We start from the raw sequence: 18790 nt of genomic DNA, 5'->3' as shown, positions 1-18790 counted from the left end.
GCGGAGACCCCCTATCTGGCTAGGAGCCGGAACCCTGAGGCGGAGTGCCGGTTGGTCGTAATTCGCGCGGTGTGTCTCGCGCCTTGCCGCGGGCGGTGTATGAGCGCCATCCTGACTCTGTGCAGCATTTCAGCCGTCGCGTCGCTGGACGGAGGAGCACAAGATCAGCACGCGCGCTCACTCCTCCGCGTTGACGAGGAGCACAAGCCGCGGTCGCGTCGGTCGTGGGTGGGGGAGAGCAGCGCGACCAAGGGCGAGCGGCCCCCAAAGGCGCTGTACGGCACCGGATGGTCCTTTCCCCCGCGTGCCAAGGCGACGGAGCCGATCCAAGGATACGACGAACCGCCGCTGCAGCACCGGCGGCCGAGCTCCTACCTGTTCACCGCGTTTGGCGCGGCGGCGGCGGCCGCCGCCTCGGTCGCCGAGGTGAGCCACGAGCAGCTCGCTCCCTCGGCCAAGGCGCACGCTCCTGCGCGCCAGTACGCGTCGCCGCGCGAGACCGCCACCGCCCACCCCGGCTCCTTTCTGTCCGAGATGTTCGACTCGATCAGCGCGGCGCTGGTCGGCGCGGCGCCACCGCCGCCGCCGCCCGCCTCCAGGCCGCCGCCCGCCTCCAGGCCGCCCTCCAAGCGCGTGCCCGCCCCCCTCCACCCCAGCTCCTACTGGAGCAACGCCCTCTTCTCTGCCCTCGCGCGACTCCGGCTCGTCCACGCGCACGCGCCGCCGCCGCCGCATCGACCTCCTCCTCCGCCGCCGCCGCCCCCCGTCCGGTCGTCGCCCCCGCCTCGGCGAGTGCGCTCGCCGCCCCCGCCCCGAAGACTCCGCTCGCCGCCGCCGCCCCGCTTCGCCCCCCCGCCCGCGCCTCCGCCGCCGTGGTGGAGCCTCGACGACGTGACGCCGCGCCTGTTTGCGCACCCCTCCAACCTGGCCGCGCTGGTGCGCAACTTCTCGGCCTGGCGGGCGGCCGCCGGGGCCCTCCTCGCGGCTTCGCTTGTCGTGTTTGTCCTCGCCATCGCCTCGGTCGTCAGCAGGGTGGCTAGCTCCTGGGACTCGGAGAGCAGCAGGGTGCAGACGCCCCTCTGCCCCCCCTCTTTTGGCGCCCCCGCAGACCCCCACCCTTCTCCCCCCGCCGCAAAATCGCAGTACCACGGCTATCGCTGCGGCGACCGTCCGCCGTCGTCGAGCAGGGCGGGTCTCCGACTTGACGACGAGGCCGGGCGGGACGCCAGCCCCTCCGAAGGCGTCGTCAAGTCGGAGACGGTCGAACTCTGAGGGGAGACTGAGGAGGGAAGACAGCACCACGGCACCGGCGTTGAAGAGACGACCGATGCACAAGCAGTGCGGACAGTATCACAGGCGAGCAGCTGCTCACAACACCGTGTCCGGCTGTACGGGCGTGTCGTCATGTGCACTCAGCCGCTGCAGGCACCAGTACGCAGTAGCCTCGTCATATAAAGGGGGGGGGGGGGGGGGATCAGTGACTGAGTGCCGGGTGTGGGTATCTCGTAGCGCATCAAACGCGAGACCGTGATCCGTGTCGCGTGCGCCGTGACCCGTGTGGGTGTGCCCTGTGCCGTGCCATCTCGCATCTGCAATTCTCTGCATGTTACGTTTTCGTGTGAGATCTCGTCCTGAGGAACCTGACTGTCAATCATCGATCTACAAAGTAGACTCGACGAGAGCGAGCGAGAGAGAACGCTCTCAATAAACCGCTAAGAAACCCCGGCGGCATGCCCGGCGGCCCAGGTCGGTGGAGGTCGGCAGGACCCCCCAGCAGGGCCCAAGGCGCGAGGCGCGAACACACCCGCGAACGCGCCATTGGCGTGAAAGAGAAATGCCCGTAGGGGAAGGCGTACGCGGCGGGCGCGCCCCCTCGACCCTTCGACCACACGCCTACTCGCCGGCGCCTGGCGCGAGGGCGAGCAGCGCGAGCAGGATCTTTCGCACCCGCAGCCGGTCGAGGGTCAGCAGCGGTGTGCGCCCGCCCTCCGAGTCGCTAGACGTGACAGAGATGGGAGGCGCGCCGCCCGCGCCTGCGCGCTGCGCCGGCGCCCGCACCGCCAGGTCCGCGTGGCGCGCCCACAGCATGTCCGCCGCAGGGCCGGAGGCTAGGGCCGGGAGGACAGAGAGCAGCACCTGCAGTCGGGAGAGGGCGCGGCCGCGCGGCGGCGAGGGCGCGTGGGTGGTGGCGGTGCGCGGAAGGGTGGTTGTGTTGGGGTGGGGGGAGGGGGGGAGGGAGAGCCCCGCGCCTGCTCCAGACGGCTCGCATGCGACGCCGAGCCAAGGCTGCCGGCGGGCGCAGCTGCTCCCGCCACGGGAGGCGGGAGGCGGTACACACGCGGCGGGGTGGCGTCGGCGAGGAGGTGATCAAGGTCGGCCCTCTGGTCGGCTCCTGATCGACGGCCCGGCGCCGCCTCGCCGCCCTCCTCCTTCTCCTCCTCCTCCTCCTCCGGCAGCGCGCTCGGGGCGATGGCAAAGGTGTTGGAGCGCAGGCGGCGGCGCGCCAGCCGGCGGAAGAGGGCCTTCGAGCTGGGCCGCGGCTCGACGATGGACATGGGCTTGAGCAGCAGCGAGGAGCGATTCGTGGGGAAGCCGTTGACGAGGATGTGCTTGTGGCCAATCACATGCCGCGCCGCGAATATCGACGGCACCAGGTTGCAGCGGTAGATGAAGCGGTCGAGGCGCGACTCGAGATCGGCGACGAAGGAGTCCATCGTGCCCTTGCGCGCGTGGAGGCGCGCAAGCTTCTTGAGCTTGTTGCCGCCCATGTGAGGCGTCGCGTACAGGATCCGCTTCTTGACCTCCATGCTGGCCTGGTAGGCGCCCTTTCGCGGGAAGAGCACGTGCAGGTGCTGGCCGTCGGCGCCGGACGAGTCGCCGCCGCGCCGGCCGCCGCCGCCGGCCCGGCTCGACAGCGCGCGCGAGACAGGGCGCGCGCGCGTGGGCAGCCGCGACACGCACGACGCCGAGCGGAGCATACACATGGTGAGTTGGAAAAAGAATTTTCGGCAAGAGGTATTAAAATTCTTTTAAAATCTGGGTTTAACACTCGATCACCGCGCCTGCCACCCACGGCGTGAGCCTTGGCCGCCTCTGTCAGTGTGCCCGTGCTAGGAGAGACTGCCAGTGAGAAGCCGGAGGAAGGTCGCTAGTCGAGAGAGATCGCCAGTGGAATAGGGAGTCCACCGTGCTGCGACTGTCCCTTGTCAGGAGCAGGGAGCAGGAGAACTAGGAGAGCGCACGCAGTAGGAGGCGGCCCGCGCCTCCCCCGTGGAACGGGACCGGCGCGGGAAAAAGAAATTTCACTCCGCAAAAGTAGGCCTGAGCGCGGCGCCCCCCCCCCCCCCCCCGGGGAGGGCGCGCGCCGTGTGTTTTCTCTGTCCTGGAAACGCTCTATTTATTTATTGACTAGCAGGTTGGCTCGCTAGTCGCTCGCCGGCCCGCGCAGCACGCGCGGGCCTTTTTTGTGGTCGGATGTTGGTCGTCTCGAATTTGATCGTGGGCAGGGCGTGAGAAAGCTGGACGGCTCGGTCGATGCGAGCCACCAGCTCGTGAGCGACGGGCGCGACGGGTTCCTCGGCGTAGGCTTGGGCGTGGTGAGCAGCGCCGGCGAGAGAGGGACGGCATGCGGCTCCCAAACGAGCCGCACGCACGGGCTTCATCTGGGCCGCCGAGGCCACCTCCTTGGTCGCGGTGGCGGGCGTGAAGGCGAGGTGGGCCGAGGCAAGCGCTGAACGTGCCGTGCCGCCTTGCGCCCCTGAGGAGGGACGAGTGTGTGGGGTGCCACGGGCGGGGGGGAGCGGTGAGAGGAGAGCGGTGGGCACCCCCACGAGGGGCTGCGCTGACGCCGCCTGCCACCCCACGCACGCCACTGACGCTGTGGGGGCGGCACGATCGAACGCGCTGGTCGGGCGGGCCGTCTGAGTCGCCCAAGCGGTGCTCTGCCGGCCGGTGGACGCGAGGGTGGCCCAAGAGGGCTCAAAGTACGGAGCCGATACCCGGCCGTCCCGGACGCCTGGCACGCGGGCCAATGGTCCAGCGGTCCTGTGCATGGCTGGAGCGAAGGAGGGAGAGCTCAGGAGGGCGACGGGGCAGGGAAGGGGGCGATGCGATGCGGCGAGGTCTAATCGGCGGCGTGGAGAGAGGAGGTGCCAAAAGGCGACTATAAAGAGGCCTCTACGGGTGATATAGTGCGCCATGCCGGCGGGAGAGGTCTCTCACCGCCCCCCGGGCCGTCTCGAAGGGCCGTGCAGCCCACGCCACGAGGCGCTGCTGGCGGGAGCCTGGAAGGACTTGGCCTCGTTGCACCGCGCCGCGTTGATTCGCGACCACCGTCGGCCGCGGACGGCGTCGGCGTGGCGGCCGCGGGCGCTCGCGAGACGCGCCGCTCTGCGCTGGTTCGGTTCGTTCGACTCGTTGTGCCGCCGCACGCCCGGCGGCCGCGGGTCCCAGAAGTGGTTGCGCGGGCCTCTTCCTTTCGGCCGCGGGACGGCGTCGGGCACGTCGTCGGTCGCAACAGCGGCGCGGCGAGCCGTGGCGCGTCGTTGCTGGCGCTGGTGGTTTGAGGTCGGCATCGTCCAGAGCTCGGTCGACGAGTCGAGAGCTTCAGCTGGTTCGGTGCCAAAATTGTGCGGAAAGTGGCTAATATAGTAAGGGGAGGGCTCCCAGGGCTTGGAGGTCTTTTTAGTTGCAACCATGATGATAGGCAAGGCGTTCAGGAAAGTGAAAGAAGAGGACATGGTTCGACCTCGCGTGCGAGATGTGTGTCGCGACCCCTCGTCGCGGACACCTCCCGACACGGTGTGAAGACATCCCTTTCCTGCGGAGTCTCGTTGGCCCTCTCCTCCTTTCGCTTCTCATTTTGCCTTTCCCGTCTGTCGTTGCTCTTGTCCTTTCGAGCCTCCTTTTCCTGCGGAGTCTCGTTGGCCCTCTCCTCCTTTCGTTTTTTATTTTGCTCACGATTTGCTTTCTTTTGTGCCTCTGAGCCTCTTTTGCGGCTGTACTCCTTCGCATCTTTCACCAGCCTCCTCATTTTCTCCACTGGTTGGGTTTCACTGCCATCCTCGTTGGGCCATTCGTAGTCATCCGCTCCATCACAGGCTGCCTTAGTCTCATGTTTACGCTTGCACTTGGCATAGTACTCGGTTCCCACGTACCAATCTCGCCATTTGTAAGCGTTTGTCTTCGTGAAATTAGCCAGCTTACCGTTGACCATTGGCCATTCCTCACCACCGCCCACTTGCTCAACGCGAGGCTCAAGGCAAGGCTGGCAACGAAATCGCAAAGGGGAAGTCGTCCTGCCGGCGATGTCCGTTGCGTGCCTCATTTGTTCCCACGCGCGTTCAGGGTCGTAAGGTTCGTTCAGGTACTTTGCCACGTACGCCTCATATGCTACCATCCGACGGTTGTAGCCCGCGACCGACTCTGCCGAAAACCTGTATGGCCAGAATGTCCCTGTCCCCGATGGCCAGCCATCTGCGTCGAGAGGGCAGCTGTCAAGTTCCTCCTCAGCCCCGCCTCCGATGGCGCCCACGCCCCCGACTACTTCCCCGTCTCTAATGGCAGCGGCACCCTTTCCATGGGCCTTTGCTGTGCCTTCGCCGCTGGTGACCCAACATCCTCGCCTGTGCAGCCTGCATGGCGGCGCGCATCTTGCTCCCGCCTCGTCCCCGCCACTGCCACCCATGGTGCCGCGGCGATCGGTGCTCGCCTAGCTAGGTACGACTCCAGCCGTGATCTGCTGCGCGTTCACCTCGCTCCCAGCTATATATTACACTCAAGTTCAAGAACAGAGAGGTTCGCCAGAACGCAGAGTACGGCTTTCGACCTCAATCGTTGTGTACCATTTTATTAAACAGGTCGTACTAAAATCCGGCCAGAGACAGACACGCGGCCACCGAGAGTGACAGTCAAATCCGGATGCGAGTCTGTGTGCACCCAGTGCAGTCCCCGCACACGATCACAAAATCACGAGATGTGGGGCGGGAGAGCGAACCGACCGCCTCCAACAAGTCGAGCCCCGTGTTCAGGAGCGCCGCTCCCGCCTTCTGCTCTGCACCGCCAGCACCATACTCACCGTGGGCAGTCACGGCCGAGCACCACCATACATCGTGTGCGGCATGGCAGCGCCAGCTGCCAGATCTGCGCCGCGCTTGCGCGTCGCTCGCGCTCGCCATTTTGCGTAAGTATGCGAGTATCGCGTACATCTCCGCGTCTATCGGCTCCCACATGTTCGGCAGCTTTCCTCCCCACATTCCCGCCCCAAACGCTATCCGTATCTCCCCTTCTTCACAGGGTCCGATTCCGTTGGGATCCTTTACCTGTGCGTCTCCCGGGACGCTCTTTCCGAATCGTGTCGGTCCTTCGAACACGCCGTACGCCACCCTAGGGTTCGGCACGTACTTTCCATCCTCCGCCCTTTTGTCTTCATGGTCCTTTCCTCCGTCCGTCGCCGCAAAGTGTGTGAACTGGTGTGAGACGTGCAGCGCGAGGCATGTCTGCGCTACTTTCACGTTCAAGGCTCGTCCCTTCCCCGACCGCAGCGGCTCGCTGTCTTTTCCCATCTTAATTCGCTTCCCGTTGCCGTCCGTCAGCTCTCCCCCCGTCTCAAATTCGTCGTATCGGAGCAAGAAGCGCGTTAGGGGGTCCTCCTGTAGCTCCCCTACTCTGATCGCGCTCGCCCCGTGTCCGTGCCCCACGAACAGCTCGTAGTCTTCTTTCTTCCAGTTTATGTGTCTCTGGGGCGCCCCCTCTGGGAACAACGTCTCATCCGCCCCGAGGCTCCCCTCCTGTCGCTCCCTCTCCTGTCTCTCCATCATCTTTCTCACCGCGTCCTTCGTGATCTTATTTTGCTCGGGTATCTCCTCCTCCCATGTCGCGTTGGTATCGAGGCCCGGGGTCCCCTCCAGCTTTATCACTCGATTGTCCCCGTCCTCTCTCGACCCCAGTTGCGTGCCGCTGTCTTGCGCCGGTTTCTTCCCTCCGAGGTAGAGCGTCCTGGCCTTCCCCTCCACTCGGATGTCCGTCCTGGTTCGCCCTTCTTCGAACGTGTGTTCTGTCATGTTGGGTGCGCTTGTGCACACCCCGTTAACCTCCCTGCTGTATTCAATGAATCGATCGAGCACGTCGCTCCACGACGGAGCATTACTCTCTCCATCGGCTTGTGCAGCGCATTTTCATCCCGGGATATTCTTTTTTGGGCTGATCGCAGCTGAGGAAGCGGAAGCTCTAAGCCAGGCCCGCGAATGTGGCTCGCAGCGAGCGGAAGCTCGGGCGTCGCCCTCCGTGCGACCAACCCGGGAGTGGGCCGCTGGCTCGGCCCGCATGCTGATGGCCGTGGCCGAGCCGTGCAGATAGCTGACCTCACCGTCGACGTCGCTGTGGTGGGCGGTGGCCCAGCCGGCTACGTGATGGCGGCGCTGCTGGGACGCTCGGAGCACTCGGTGGCGCTCGTCGACCCCAAGCCGGAGGGCGCCTGGCCCAACAACTACGGCTCGTGGCGCGAGGAGTGGGAGGCGCTCGCCGCATCGCTGCAGATGCCGGAGCTCCTCGACTGCGTCAGCACAAACTGGGCAGTGACGGATTGCTTCTTTGGCGGCTCGTTCGACACGCCGGACGACGAGCGGCTGCGGTTGGATCGCGCCTACCTCAAGGTCGACCGCCTCCGACTCAAGGCCCTGCTGCGGGAGAAGCACGCGGCGACCGGCGTGCAGCTGCTGGAGGGCTACGCGCCCGCGGCCGCCATCGCGCCGAACCTCTTTGACGGCGGCCTGGTGCATGACGCGAGCGGCTCGACGCTGACGGTGAAGGCGTCGGGCGGCGGCGGCGGCGGCGACGTCCGCGTGCGCGCGAAGCTCGTCGTCGACGCGACCGGCTTTGAGTCCAAGCTGACGGTGCGCGAGAGCCCCGCCGCGGGGGGGCTGTGGAAGGAGCTCGCGCCCGGGTACCAGATCGCGTACGGCATGTGCGTGGATGTGGCGGGCGACAAGCTCGCGCCGTACGACGCGTCGGCGATGACCCTCTTCGACTACCGCACCGACCACCTCGTGGGCTCCGACCTGCTCGCAGACGCAGAGGAGCGGCCGTCCTTCGTCTACGTGATGCCGAGCGGCGAGGGGGGCTGCGACGGCTGCGGCGCGTCCGCCTTTTTCGAGGAGACGTCGCTGGTGGGGCGCGGCGAGCGGCGGCTCGAGTTCGAGACGCTCAAGCAGCGGCTGATCAAGCGGCTCGCCTTCCACGGCATTACGTACGGCGAGGCGAGTGTGCGCGAGGAGGAGTACTGCTACATCCCGATGGGCGGCCAGCTGCCGGACAGGACGCAGCGCGTCGTGCCGATCGGGGGCGCCGCAAACACCGTCCACCCGGCGACCGGCTACCAGCTCTGCCGCATGCTCGCCTCGTCAACGGGCGTCGCCGCCGCCCTCTCTGCCGAGCTCAGCAAGGGCGACGGCTTCGACCCGGACGCGGCGGCGGCCGCCGCGCACGCCTCGCTGTGGCCGGCGAGCAACCGGCTGCAGCGCGACTTTGCGGTCTTCGGCGGCGAGTTCCTCGGCTCGCAGCCGGTCGAGATCCTGCGCGGTTTCTTCGGCGCCTTTTTCGCGCTCGAGCAGCCAGTGTGGGGCGGCTTCCTCGCAGGGTGGCCGGGGCTACCCGGCAACGAGAACCACGCGACGTGGCTCGCGCGCGTCCGGTTTGGCATCACCATCGCGCTCAAGTTCCCGCCCAAGGTCGCCGCAACCTTCGTGGCGTACCTCGCCGCCTTCACGGCGGCGTACGGCCCGCTCATCCTCAAGTCCATCTTCACGCCCGTCTTCGAGATTGGCGTCGGGCCGCCGCCGCCCGACCCCGGGCTTAGGGCGCGCCGGCAGCGCGCGCGCGACGTGTACGTGACGGGCGACGCGGCGGCCAAGCGCGAGGCAGTGGAGATGCTCCGGTCGGGGCGCGCCGGCGGGACGCCGAGAGGGGAGCCATCGCCGCAGGTGGAGCTGCTCGAGGAGGAGGAGGCGAGGGAGGAGGAGGCGCTGGCGGCGTGAGCGGAGCAACAGTAAAGCCACCGCGCTCGAGAGAGGACGATGGACACCCAGTCCCGGAGGCCTCGGGCCCAGTCTGAGCCGAGTCCAGACCCAAACGGGGCGGAGAGAAGATAGGATAAACGGAGAGAGATGTTGCGCATGTATGGCGGTGTGCGATCTGCGTATACTGGGTACTGCGCGCGAAAGGAACGGAAAAAAAGTCACGAGTTTTTTGTTTCGACGTAAATAAAGAAATGAAAGGGACACCCTGCGAGAGGAGAGATGGGTAAAAAGGAACAGGTTGCACGGTGTACGCGGCCTGACGTGCATGGTTTATCCCGTGTTAGACGAGCACGAGGGGCCGTGAGAGGGCGTCAAGCTAGACCCCCGTAGACGTGCGCGCGGCCCGCGCCGCGGGCGGCGAAGATCAGCATTTGACGCTTTGGCACGAGTGGTTGCTCTCTCCCGCGACAGCCACCCGACCGACAGGGAGTTTCGCTTCGCAGACGACAGAGTGACTCAGAGAGTGCGAGAGAGACCCGACCCCCACAGCCACACCCCCTGTGTCGCCCAAGCTGCTGCATCCCCCCACTTTCCACCATCACCACACGTACTACCCCCCGCTCGTACGACCCCCTCTCGTGCCTCGACCGGCTGACGCGTATATCTCTTTCCGCAACCGCGAACCGCTCGCCTCATGGATGCAATCCCCGGTCCGGATGCAAATAGTACTCCGACCTCGAGAGGCGCCGCAGCGCATCGAGCGTCGAAGTGTAGCAGAGTACTGTCAAGGCTAGGCTAAGGCAGAGCAGGACAGTGTAGGCAGCCCCGAGGCTCGAACCGCTGGGCAGCAGGCCGATGTTTGTAGCGTCGATGGTCGCGTCGACGTCTGCGGCATCAACGACGCGCACGATGAGGAGGATGAGGGAAAGGACAAAGGCGGCGAGCTGGACGCCAAAGGGCCGCCGAAAGTGCTTAGTTAGCTGCGTCAGCAGGCCGAGGCGAAAAGCGGCGGTCCTGACGATGATCCCGAACAGCTGGGCGGCGATGACGCTTCGTGCGACGACGAGGACGACGAGCGAGATCAGCTCTGGCAGCACGCGCTCAAAACGCTCGCTCGAGCGGCGGAGTTCGAGCGACTCGTAGAGCAGAGAGAGGCAGAGCAGGGTGTTGATGGAGTCAACGGCCATGAAGACGATGGCCACCGACACCCGGCTCGCGTAGCCCTCGTGCGAGATTGCGCCGGGGGGGACGGGGCGCATTGGCGCCGGCTTGCCGTCTGGCGTGCTGTGCGGGCGCCGCGCAACGGCGCCAAATGCCGCGGCGAAAACTACGCCTCGATACATGATGGCGATGACCCCGTCGGCACCCTCGGTGGCACCGCTGGCAAGAAGGTGCGGCTGGTGTCCTCGGCCGCCGCCCGCCTCCTCCTCGGCGCTCGGCGGCAACGCCGCCTGCTCGTCCCCGTGAGGGCCATAGCTGAGGAGGAGGGCGAGCCAGCAGAGGAGGGCGCGGAGGAGCACGGCGGCGGGAACGGCATGGCCAAAGGGCCCGGGGTTAGTGACGGCCGCGTGGTAGGCGGCGGATGACGTCGGTACGAGATACGGCAGCTGCTCGCGGCTCTCTGGCGCCGCCAGGCGCCACACGGGGCCGCGCAATGCAACGCCGATCGCGACGACTGAAGCGTTGCTCGCAATCGTCAGCAAGTTGACCCAACGACCGGTGGGGTATACGTCGTAGTAGCGTGAGCGCCGGCGGCGTAGAAGGAGCAGTCCCGTGCCAACGCAGCACGAGAGGCCGCCCCAGAGGTAGAGACGCCAAAAGTGCAGCGCACTGTCCGCATAGAGCGCAAATGGCGACAGCGGCTCGTTGCGCGCCACGGAGAGCATCGAGACCTCGAGGGCGGCGGCTCCGCCCATCAGCCCAGCGGCGAAGTGCGTCGACGCCAGGAATCCGCGCTGCACAGTCGCCGCGAATTGGAGCGCGAGCGGGAGTGGCACCTGCTCCTCGGCGGTGTCGATGACGGAGCGAGTGTTCCCACTGAGCGCCAATGCTGAGCGGGCCGTTGCCGGCGCGTCTACCTTGCGGAAGGCGCCACGCTTGGCTGGCGCCATCACCGCCTCCACAGGAGGGAGCGGCTTTGGCTGCGCCCGCAGCGTACCTGGAGTGGTCGCTGGCAGAAGCAGCTCGTGATCAGCGGCCGCCACGGCAAGCACGTCGTCGTCGGTTGCGGCCCTCGACTCTGCACGCGCCCGCTGTCGCGAACCTGGCGGCAGGCGCACCGGTGGCAAAACGGTGGCGGCGACGGGAGAGGCAAGTGGCGAAGTTGGCGGCAGTGGTGGCGGTGGTGGCGGCGGTGGCGGCGGTGGCGGCGGTGGCGGCGGCGGCGGCGGTGGCGGCGGTGGCGGCGGTGGCGGCGGCGGTGGCGGCTGCGACGCGAGCCCTGTGTCTTCCGTGGCAGTCTCCAGCCCCGCACGCCGAGCGGCTCGCCGCTGCCGCCGCAGCTCGGCCGCGCTGGGCTGTGCGGCGACGTCTGCATCGGCCATGGTGCAGCGGTTGGGGGAGGCAACGATGGGAACGTTTCATCGTTCGTCCTCTCCGCCTGAGAAGAATCCGCCCTTTTTCCGACGCCAGCGTAAAAACGGTTAGTGGTGCACTAACCTCCGAGAAACCCTTCGGGTCGCTCCTCATCGCAAACCCTGTCAGCAGAGTCCTCCTCGGGAATGTACGTAAGAGCTACATACACTGAAAAAGAAATCGCGGCCCTCATCCCTACCGCGCTGGCGAGTACTTCCAGCCTGCTGACCGGGGGGGCCGCCGAAAGGCTGCCGCCGTAACTCGAAAGCGGGCCGGATCCCACGCGAGGGCGGCGCGCAGCGCCCTGTCCTGCCATGAACGGAGCGCCAAGCTCGTCAGCCGGCCAGGATAAGCCGCTGCTCATCGCCTCCTGGAACGTGGCCGGCTGGGAGGCGACGCTCCGGTACATCAAGGAGCACTACAAGACGCTGGATTGCTTCTTCGAACGCCATGGCTTCGATATCCTTTGCCTGCAGGAGGTCAAGGTCACGCGCCAAAAGCTGTCGGCCCACAACGCAGCCTCGCTCGGCGCACACAGCGTGAGCGGCTGGGAGTCGTTCTGGTCCTGCTCTCCGAAAGGGTTCAACGGCGTGACGACCTTTGCGCGCAAGGGCCTCACGCGGCATGCAGACGCCGCGCCGCTCGGCAAGCCCGTGGATGCGGAGGGGCGGTGCGTGATGACGGACCACGGCGCAGTCGTGATCTTCAATGTGTACGTGCACGCCACCGGCAGCGACACCGACGGCTCTCGGCGCGCAAAGAAGCTCGAGTTCCTCGAGGCGGTCCGCGCAAAGATGCGCGCCGTCCGGGCGGGCGGCCGTGCGGTGTGCCTCGCCGGTGACCTCAACATCGCGCGGCGCGCGGCTGACGGGCCGTGGCAGCAGGCCTTCCTCTCGCGTGCCTCCCTCCGCGCCCACGGCCGGGTCGAGCTCGTCGAGGGCGACGGCGAGGTTGCGGGCTGGGGCGACGAGGTCAGCCGCCTTCGGACCGAGCTGGGCAGGGCGTTCCACCGTCGCGGCGAGGGGGGCGCGGCTGGCGGTGCGAGCCGGGAGGGGGCGGAGGCGGAGGCGGACGCGGGGCCGGGGGCGGGGACGGAGGCGGGGAACGGAAGCATGCAAAACGACGCCGCCGCGGCCTTGGCGAGTGCGCTGCAGCGCCTGTTTGGTCCGCGGGAGCGGCTTCGAGGGTACGAGTGGTGCGCAGCGCTCGAGGCGGTCCTGTGTGGGGACGCGCATGCGAAGGAAGGCGGCGAGGCTGGCGAGGCGGCTGGCAGCGAGGTCGGCGGCGGCGGCGACGGCGGAGGCGGAGGCGGCGGGGGCGGTGATGGCGGCGGCGTGGCCGGCGCACGGGCAGACGTGCAGCCACGCAGGGACAGGGCGGCCCTGCGCGATTCCGCTGTGGGCGAGGCGCTGCGGCGGGTGGTGCTGTCGCTCGGCGAGTCGAGCTCTTCCCAAGAGGCGGTCGCGTGGCTCCGATCCATCGAGGCCGACGGGATGGTTGACACGTTTGGCGAGCTGCGCCCCGCGGCCGAGTGCCGCTTCACCTGCTGGGACCAGTACAAAAACATGCGGCACGTCAACGTCGGCCGAAGGATCGACTACATCTACCTCGACCGGCCCCTCTTTGACGAGGCCGCGCTGCGCGGCCCGCCGCTCGCAGAGGCCGAGGACGCTGCGGGTGCTCTGCGGGCGGCGACTGCAGGCGGCCGGTGGGCGCCGGCGCCGTGGACGGGCGCCTCAGTGCTGCAGGAGGCGCCGATGACCACGCACGACACGCAGTTCGTCCCCCCGCACAGCGGCGTGATCTACACGCCCCCGCAGGCCTCGGACCACGTCGCCGTCTCGCTGCTGCTTCGACACGGCGCCGTACCCGCGCAGACGCTGCAGCTGGACGACGACACCCGCAGCTGCTCTTTCCGCCCGCAGCGGACGATCGCCTCCTTCTTTGGAGCCGCACCGGCCGCCAAGGCGGCCAGGCGCGAGTGAGCTGTCCAACTGTGATGTGTGCAATCACCTATCAGCTATCACAGACAATGTATGTAGTATGTGCACTCTGAGGCTACACATAAAGCACTTGCCTCACTTGCGGACGGTAAATAAAACCAGCCCCTTGGAGTGTGAAGGCTTCGTAGCCCTCCGGTCTACTATGAAAAGATCCGCACGCGCGCAGCGACTCTGGAGGTGGAGCGAAAAAAAAGCAAGCGAGTGAAATAAAACAGTCGAACTCTGAGAAGCACACTTGCTGCGGTGGAAATCGTCGTTTCTTTATAATTCGAGCCACAATATGCGTTCGCTACTCAAACGGGAAATTCTCTCATCCTCGCGGGGACCTTGCTCCGTGTTTAACCCTTCTTCCCGTCAGCCCCCCCCCCGGGGAGCACTTGCTGTGGAGTGGGGTGTTTGCTACCTCTCCCCCATTGAGCATTATCCATATCCATCCAAAGCAGATCCAGAGGGCCGGGGGGGGAGCGAGCTAAGAAGCGGTTGAAGCGCACTCGGAGCACTTTGGAGGTGCACTGTGCAGTCGGTAGAGCGCACCCAACGGGCCGGATGGTCGGGATCGGGCTACGGGCACAAGAGCCTGCCTGATCCTGCTTGGTGCGTTGTCGCAGGGGGCTCACCCCGCGTCCATTTGTTTGGTAATTCGCGTAAAATCTAAAAAGTAGAGAGAGACGCCGCGCGCGTAGGGCCTTTAGGGGCCTAGAGAACACACCCCCGTTTCCCTCTTCTCCCTAGTGTCGTGAGAGAGAGTTTTGTTGTACGGTCGTACGTACTTTTAGCTTACTGGGAGAAAAGGGAGAGGGGGTTGTGGGGTTCTCTAGGCCACTAAGGGCCCTACGCGCGGCGTGAAGAGCTCGGAAGCGAGCTTTGCACGGCGATCGAGGATGGCGCGGTTCACCCCCAGGTGCCCGTGGACAACCACAGCAGGCCGACCGTCCGGCAAAAATCGTCCTTTGGCATTGAGTTGGTAGCGCCAATGAGGTAGTTCTGGAGACCAAAGAGCGCGCATGCGCCGGAGGACCAGCCGATGGCTTTGCCGACGCTCATATTGCAGGGCCGCAACGGACGTCCGTTTCCCGGCAGTTGTTTTCTCGAAACACCCGACCCAGGCTTCCAATCGGGTGCTGCCGCGGGCGCTGGGGCAGCTGCCAGAGCACTGCGGTTGCGCCGAGAGCAAACGCCATCGACGGAAATGCTCTCGGACACGCTACTCCATTCCTTTGCGAGCCAACGTAGTCACACACACAACCGCGGACGTCCACGTCGCGGGCACCGCACAGACTGACCCACAGACCGGCCACAGCCCACACCGCGCGTGGGTCGGCTGCCTCTCGGTGGACGGCGCTGGAGGTGGGGCCGCGCTCGTGTGTTCTCCGCGCGTGTACATCTTGCTCTTTATTTCGGGCACATCGTAATGTTCATGTATGGTCCACAATGACCCGCCGTCAGACGACTCGTTGCATGTGAAGCTCGTCCTGCATCATGCAAGCCTTGCGCACCCACTCGAGCATGATCTCGGCGTCCTCCTCCTCAATCTGGTAGACGCCCGCCACGAAGGCCGCCGTCACCCCGCCGGGGCGCGTGACCATATCTGCCAGCTCCCCGGCCAGCTCCGTGTTGCCACGCAGCCCGTTCCGCCGTGTCACCTACCGAGGGCAGGCGCGTCGGCGAGGGCCGCGAGAAGGGGAGGAGGGGGCTAGGAGAGGGGCCTGCTCGAAGCGCTCGCGCAGCTCCGTTATCCCGCGGTGGGCCGCGTCCTCGGCCCGCTCCTCGAACGTCTCCTCCGCCACGCGCTCCGCCTCCTCGCGGCAACCCCTCAGCCGCGTGCGAGCCTCCTCAAGCTTTGGCGCGTCCAGCCCGGCGTCGACGAGGAGCGGGCCGGCCACCTCCTGCAGCCGCGGGGAGAGCAGCGCCTCCACGTCTGCCTCCGCCTGGCCCCACTCCTTGAGCGCCTCGTGCGCCTTGCTCCGTCTCCAGAGCGCCTTGACATTCTCGCCGTCGATCCGGATCGCCTCGTCCAGATCCTTGATGGCTCGCCGCCAGAACTCCATCTTCATGAGCGCCTGCCCACGGTTGCTGTGCAGCACCGACCGCACCACCACGACCAAACGCATGTCCTCCACTAGCATCGGCCTACCGTCTGCCTGCGCAATCGCGTCGAGCCCCGCCTGCCAGGCGGTGAGCGCGTCCGAGTATTTCCTGGCCTTGAAGGCCGCGTTGCCCTCCTCTTTTGCCTCAGCGACAAACTTGAGCAGGTGCTCGCAATTCACGACCATACCGTCCTCGGAGGCCCCCGCCATGAGGCGCTGGGCTTGGCTGGGCTTGGGCTTGTCCGCGTCGCGTCGTCAGCGAAAAAGAATTTTAGGCTCGCTCCCATCCCTCCCTTCGGTTGTCTGTTTTCTTTCTTTTACACTAGGCACGGGACTGGCGCGCACTGGCGAAAAAGAATTTTAATTCGCGGGGTTGGCGAGCACTGGCTCACTGCGAGCCTGTCGTGTGACGTGTCCCTTCTCAGGAGCAGGAGAGCGAGCCCCACCTGTGCCCCTGATCGTCCTTCCAAAAGCCTGCTCGTGCAGGTGGGACCCTGTCTCCTCCCCCATCCCTCGTTCGCCTCTGTTTTCTTTCTTTCTTTCTGGCACGTGAGCCACGCTGGACGTAACGAACGTAGAGCCGAACGGGAGGAAACCGGGGAAGACGAACCCGAGGAGGACGAAAGGTAATCTCGTCGTCAGCTGTCACGATGCACCCGAAGGGGACCCCAGCGCCAACATCATCGGTGCTTCGGTGGAGGTACAAGTGTCCGACACGAGAGTGGACCTGAGCAACGATATGACTTGGCGGCAAATGATCGGAGTGGGCGTCAGAAGAGTCGTCCTTGCGCGAGGAGAGCTCGATAAACTCGAGGGGCCAAAATATGCCGCGAGGAGGGCAGAGTTGCGCCGAAAGGCGGGAGGAGCCGCGGGAGCAAGGGATCCGGCAGGCGGCGGCGGCGTCGCAGGACGAGGCAGAGGAGAGCGACGCGACAGAGGAGGAAGCGACAGGAGGGAGAACGACGAGAGTGGGACGACCGCGAGGTGGCATGAAGGTTGCAGCGAGAATCGGCGAGGGACTGCGAAGGGAGATAGAAAGAGGCAGACGCCCAAGGGTTGGGTGGGCGATGGCTAGCACCACACTCCCTCTCCTTAAAATCCCTGTGTGGTGGCGGCGTGCCGTCCTCCCATCCCTCCCTTTTGGGTTGTCTGTTTTCTTTCTTTCTTTTACTGGCACTAACACAGGAGAAGAGATGCGACATACTATTCAGTCAGTGGCAAGGCCCAGGTGGTCTAATTTAACGTGCATCGGTCGCAACGTGAAGTGGTCGTACATCAGGAGTCATGATGATAGAGGTAGAAGATTCGCACTGCATCCACCCTCTTGATGAAGTGGTCGTACTCGTCATAATGTGGCGAGAACCATTCATAGACATAGTGGCATGCAAGGAAGGCACGGTTCTTCTCGTCGTCCCAGAGCCAATAGTGCCAGCGGCTGGGTTTTGCACACGCTAGCTCTCCGCTCGGCCGCTGCGGAATCGCCCCACTGGCGGAAGCGTGTGCCTCACCGTGTGGCTGTTCCATGTCTGATGAATATAACCCGCGGGAAAGGTTCATATTGCCTTGCTGCCGCATGCTGCTGCCGCAACGCTGCAATGGCCGGGTGTGATGTTGCATTGTAAAATCTGTCGATGCGCTGCCTCAAAATGGGTATGCAGAGAACATTCCCGGACCTTATTCCCGCGCCAAACGCTTGGAGGCATTGGCGTGCGAAACATCACAGTGCTTATTCCTATCTGCCTTTCGCTCGCCAGAAGTTCCATGATTTCCACAAGCGCGAGCGTCGCCACCATGGATGGACCGCGACAGCATCACAGGCGCGCAGTGCAAAGCAAGCACAGCGATGCAATAGGAATAGCGATAGCAAGCAACCCACACCGACCTCGTTCGCGGCACGCCTTGCGCTGTAAAACGGGTGCTTCAATTACCGTGGCGACAACCATTTGGGCTGGCTTGGGGTCTCTCTGTTTTCTTCCCCGCCGCGATTTCTTTTTTGTGGATTGTATTCTCTTGCGTTGGAGACATTTTCTTCTCAATAACAAGGTCTGCGAAGGACGTATTTTCTTCTCATAACAGGCTGTGAACAGAACAAACAACCGCCCAAACTTACTCGGCGGAACTTTCGGCTCGGGAGCGACGAGCAATGGCTGCTGCTGGCAGCTCCCCTTGCCAGCCCATACCACTCACCGACCTGTCGCTGCACCTCCCAGTCAATGGCTCGTTCGTCGCCGAGGCGGATGGCCTCACCGAGGCATCTGTGTGCGAGCGGCGCAATGCATCGGCGGGCGGCATCATTCTCGTGCGCGGACTGGTGAATCCGGCCGGTGTGCGCGCCACAACGACGGGATCGGAGCTGCGCGGGCGGGAGCGAGAGAAGGATCTTCAAACCGTGCAACTCGACGACGTCATCCGCCGATTTCTCCTGACCGAAGACGTCGCAATGTTTCGCGGCAAACCGGCGGTGCGCCGGTTCCCGCGGCTCGCGCGGATTGGCAACGTGCACCATGACCGCAATCTGCGGCCGACCAAGGTGGCGACGGTGCTCACCTACCTGACCGACAATCCGTACGACGGCCATACCCTCTTCCCAACCCTCGCGCTGCCCGGCGCGAAGCGTGATGCACTCCAATCGAGCCTGGCCGACTACTTTAGGACGTATTCTGCTCGGCTCGCAAATCGACGAAGGCCGCAAAGGCTGTACGAGTCGACGGGCCCGGTGCTCAAATCGATTGAGTATATGTGCAAGGCAGTGGCAGCCGCCTCGAGGCGCGGGACACCGCTCCCGTACTTTGCCATCCCGCCTCGCGCCGGAACTTCCCTGGTGTTTTGGCACACCCTGCCGGGCGGCTCGGCAGCCGCGGCAGGGAGGCCGGACCCCGCCGACCCCGCGCCCGAGCTGGGCGATCACTGGCATGTCGGGTGCCCTCACCGCAAGGAGAAGCAGTTCCACTTGCGGTTTGCTTTTGGCCACGACACCAACCCGGCGACGCAGCAGCCTTGGGGAATGCCGCCGCAGAGAGCAAACAACACCTCGCCCGAGATCAAGGCCTGGAGCGAGAGCACACGCTCCGTGATTCGCTCCGCGCTCCAATCCTCGCGCGCCGCCCGATTC

The 18790-nt window shown here is 65.5% G+C and overlaps 6 protein-coding genes across 6 annotated transcripts; 3 read left to right on the top strand and 3 right to left on the bottom strand.

Annotated features, from left to right (window-relative positions):
* Positions 1 to 99: 99 nt before the first annotated feature.
* On the top strand, positions 100 to 1657 carry EMIHUDRAFT_448850 (hypothetical protein; the record flags this gene model as incomplete). The annotated part of the gene is made up of 4 exons (XM_005791898.1): positions 100 to 386; positions 1032 to 1065; positions 1144 to 1449; positions 1495 to 1657. 3 exons carry the CDS (start codon positions 100 to 102, stop codon positions 1270 to 1272), a joined length of 450 nt encoding a protein of 149 aa, XP_005791955.1. The 3' UTR covers positions 1273 to 1449; positions 1495 to 1657.
* A 236-nt stretch (positions 1658 to 1893) lies between these two features.
* On the bottom strand, positions 1894 to 2984 carry EMIHUDRAFT_200016 (hypothetical protein; the record flags this gene model as incomplete). Its single annotated transcript, XM_005791897.1, has 3 exons — positions 1894 to 1986; positions 2547 to 2852; positions 2928 to 2984. The coding sequence occupies 3 exons, from the start codon at positions 2982 to 2984 to the stop codon at positions 1894 to 1896; spliced, it is 456 nt and encodes a 151-aa protein (XP_005791954.1).
* A 425-nt stretch (positions 2985 to 3409) lies between these two features.
* On the bottom strand, positions 3410 to 4246 carry EMIHUDRAFT_351431 (hypothetical protein; the record flags this gene model as incomplete). The annotated part of the gene is made up of 2 exons (XM_005791896.1): positions 3825 to 4246; positions 3410 to 3662 (listed from the first exon to the last, which is right to left on the bottom strand). A coding segment is annotated over exon 2 (253 nt), but the record flags the coding sequence as incomplete, so codon positions are not given.
* Positions 4247 to 5388: 1142 nt separating this feature from the next.
* On the top strand, positions 5389 to 9210 carry EMIHUDRAFT_448849 (hypothetical protein; the record flags this gene model as incomplete). Its single annotated transcript, XM_005791895.1, has 4 exons — positions 5389 to 5404; positions 5472 to 5606; positions 7258 to 7772; positions 7854 to 9210. 4 exons carry the CDS (start codon positions 5389 to 5391, stop codon positions 9030 to 9032), a joined length of 1845 nt encoding a protein of 614 aa, XP_005791952.1. The 3' UTR covers positions 9033 to 9210.
* A 496-nt stretch (positions 9211 to 9706) lies between these two features.
* EMIHUDRAFT_97728 (hypothetical protein) lies at positions 9707 to 11557 on the bottom strand (the record flags this gene model as incomplete). Its single annotated transcript, XM_005791894.1, has 1 exon — positions 9707 to 11557. The coding sequence occupies one exon, from the start codon at positions 11555 to 11557 to the stop codon at positions 9707 to 9709; it is 1851 nt and encodes a 616-aa protein (XP_005791951.1).
* Positions 11558 to 11902: 345 nt separating this feature from the next.
* Positions 11903 to 13573, top strand: EMIHUDRAFT_200012 (hypothetical protein; the record flags this gene model as incomplete). Its single annotated transcript, XM_005791893.1, has 3 exons — positions 11903 to 12626; positions 12774 to 12807; positions 12958 to 13573. The coding sequence occupies 3 exons, from the start codon at positions 11903 to 11905 to the stop codon at positions 13571 to 13573; spliced, it is 1374 nt and encodes a 457-aa protein (XP_005791950.1).
* Between the last annotated feature and the right edge of the window lie 5217 nt (positions 13574 to 18790).

This window comes from Emiliania huxleyi (genome assembly GCF_000372725.1).
Source record: "Emiliania huxleyi CCMP1516 unplaced genomic scaffold EMIHUscaffold_11, whole genome shotgun sequence".
Taxonomy (NCBI): domain Eukaryota; phylum Haptophyta; order Isochrysidales; family Noelaerhabdaceae; genus Emiliania; species Emiliania huxleyi.
This window is presented reverse-complemented; position numbering and strand designations above follow the sequence as displayed.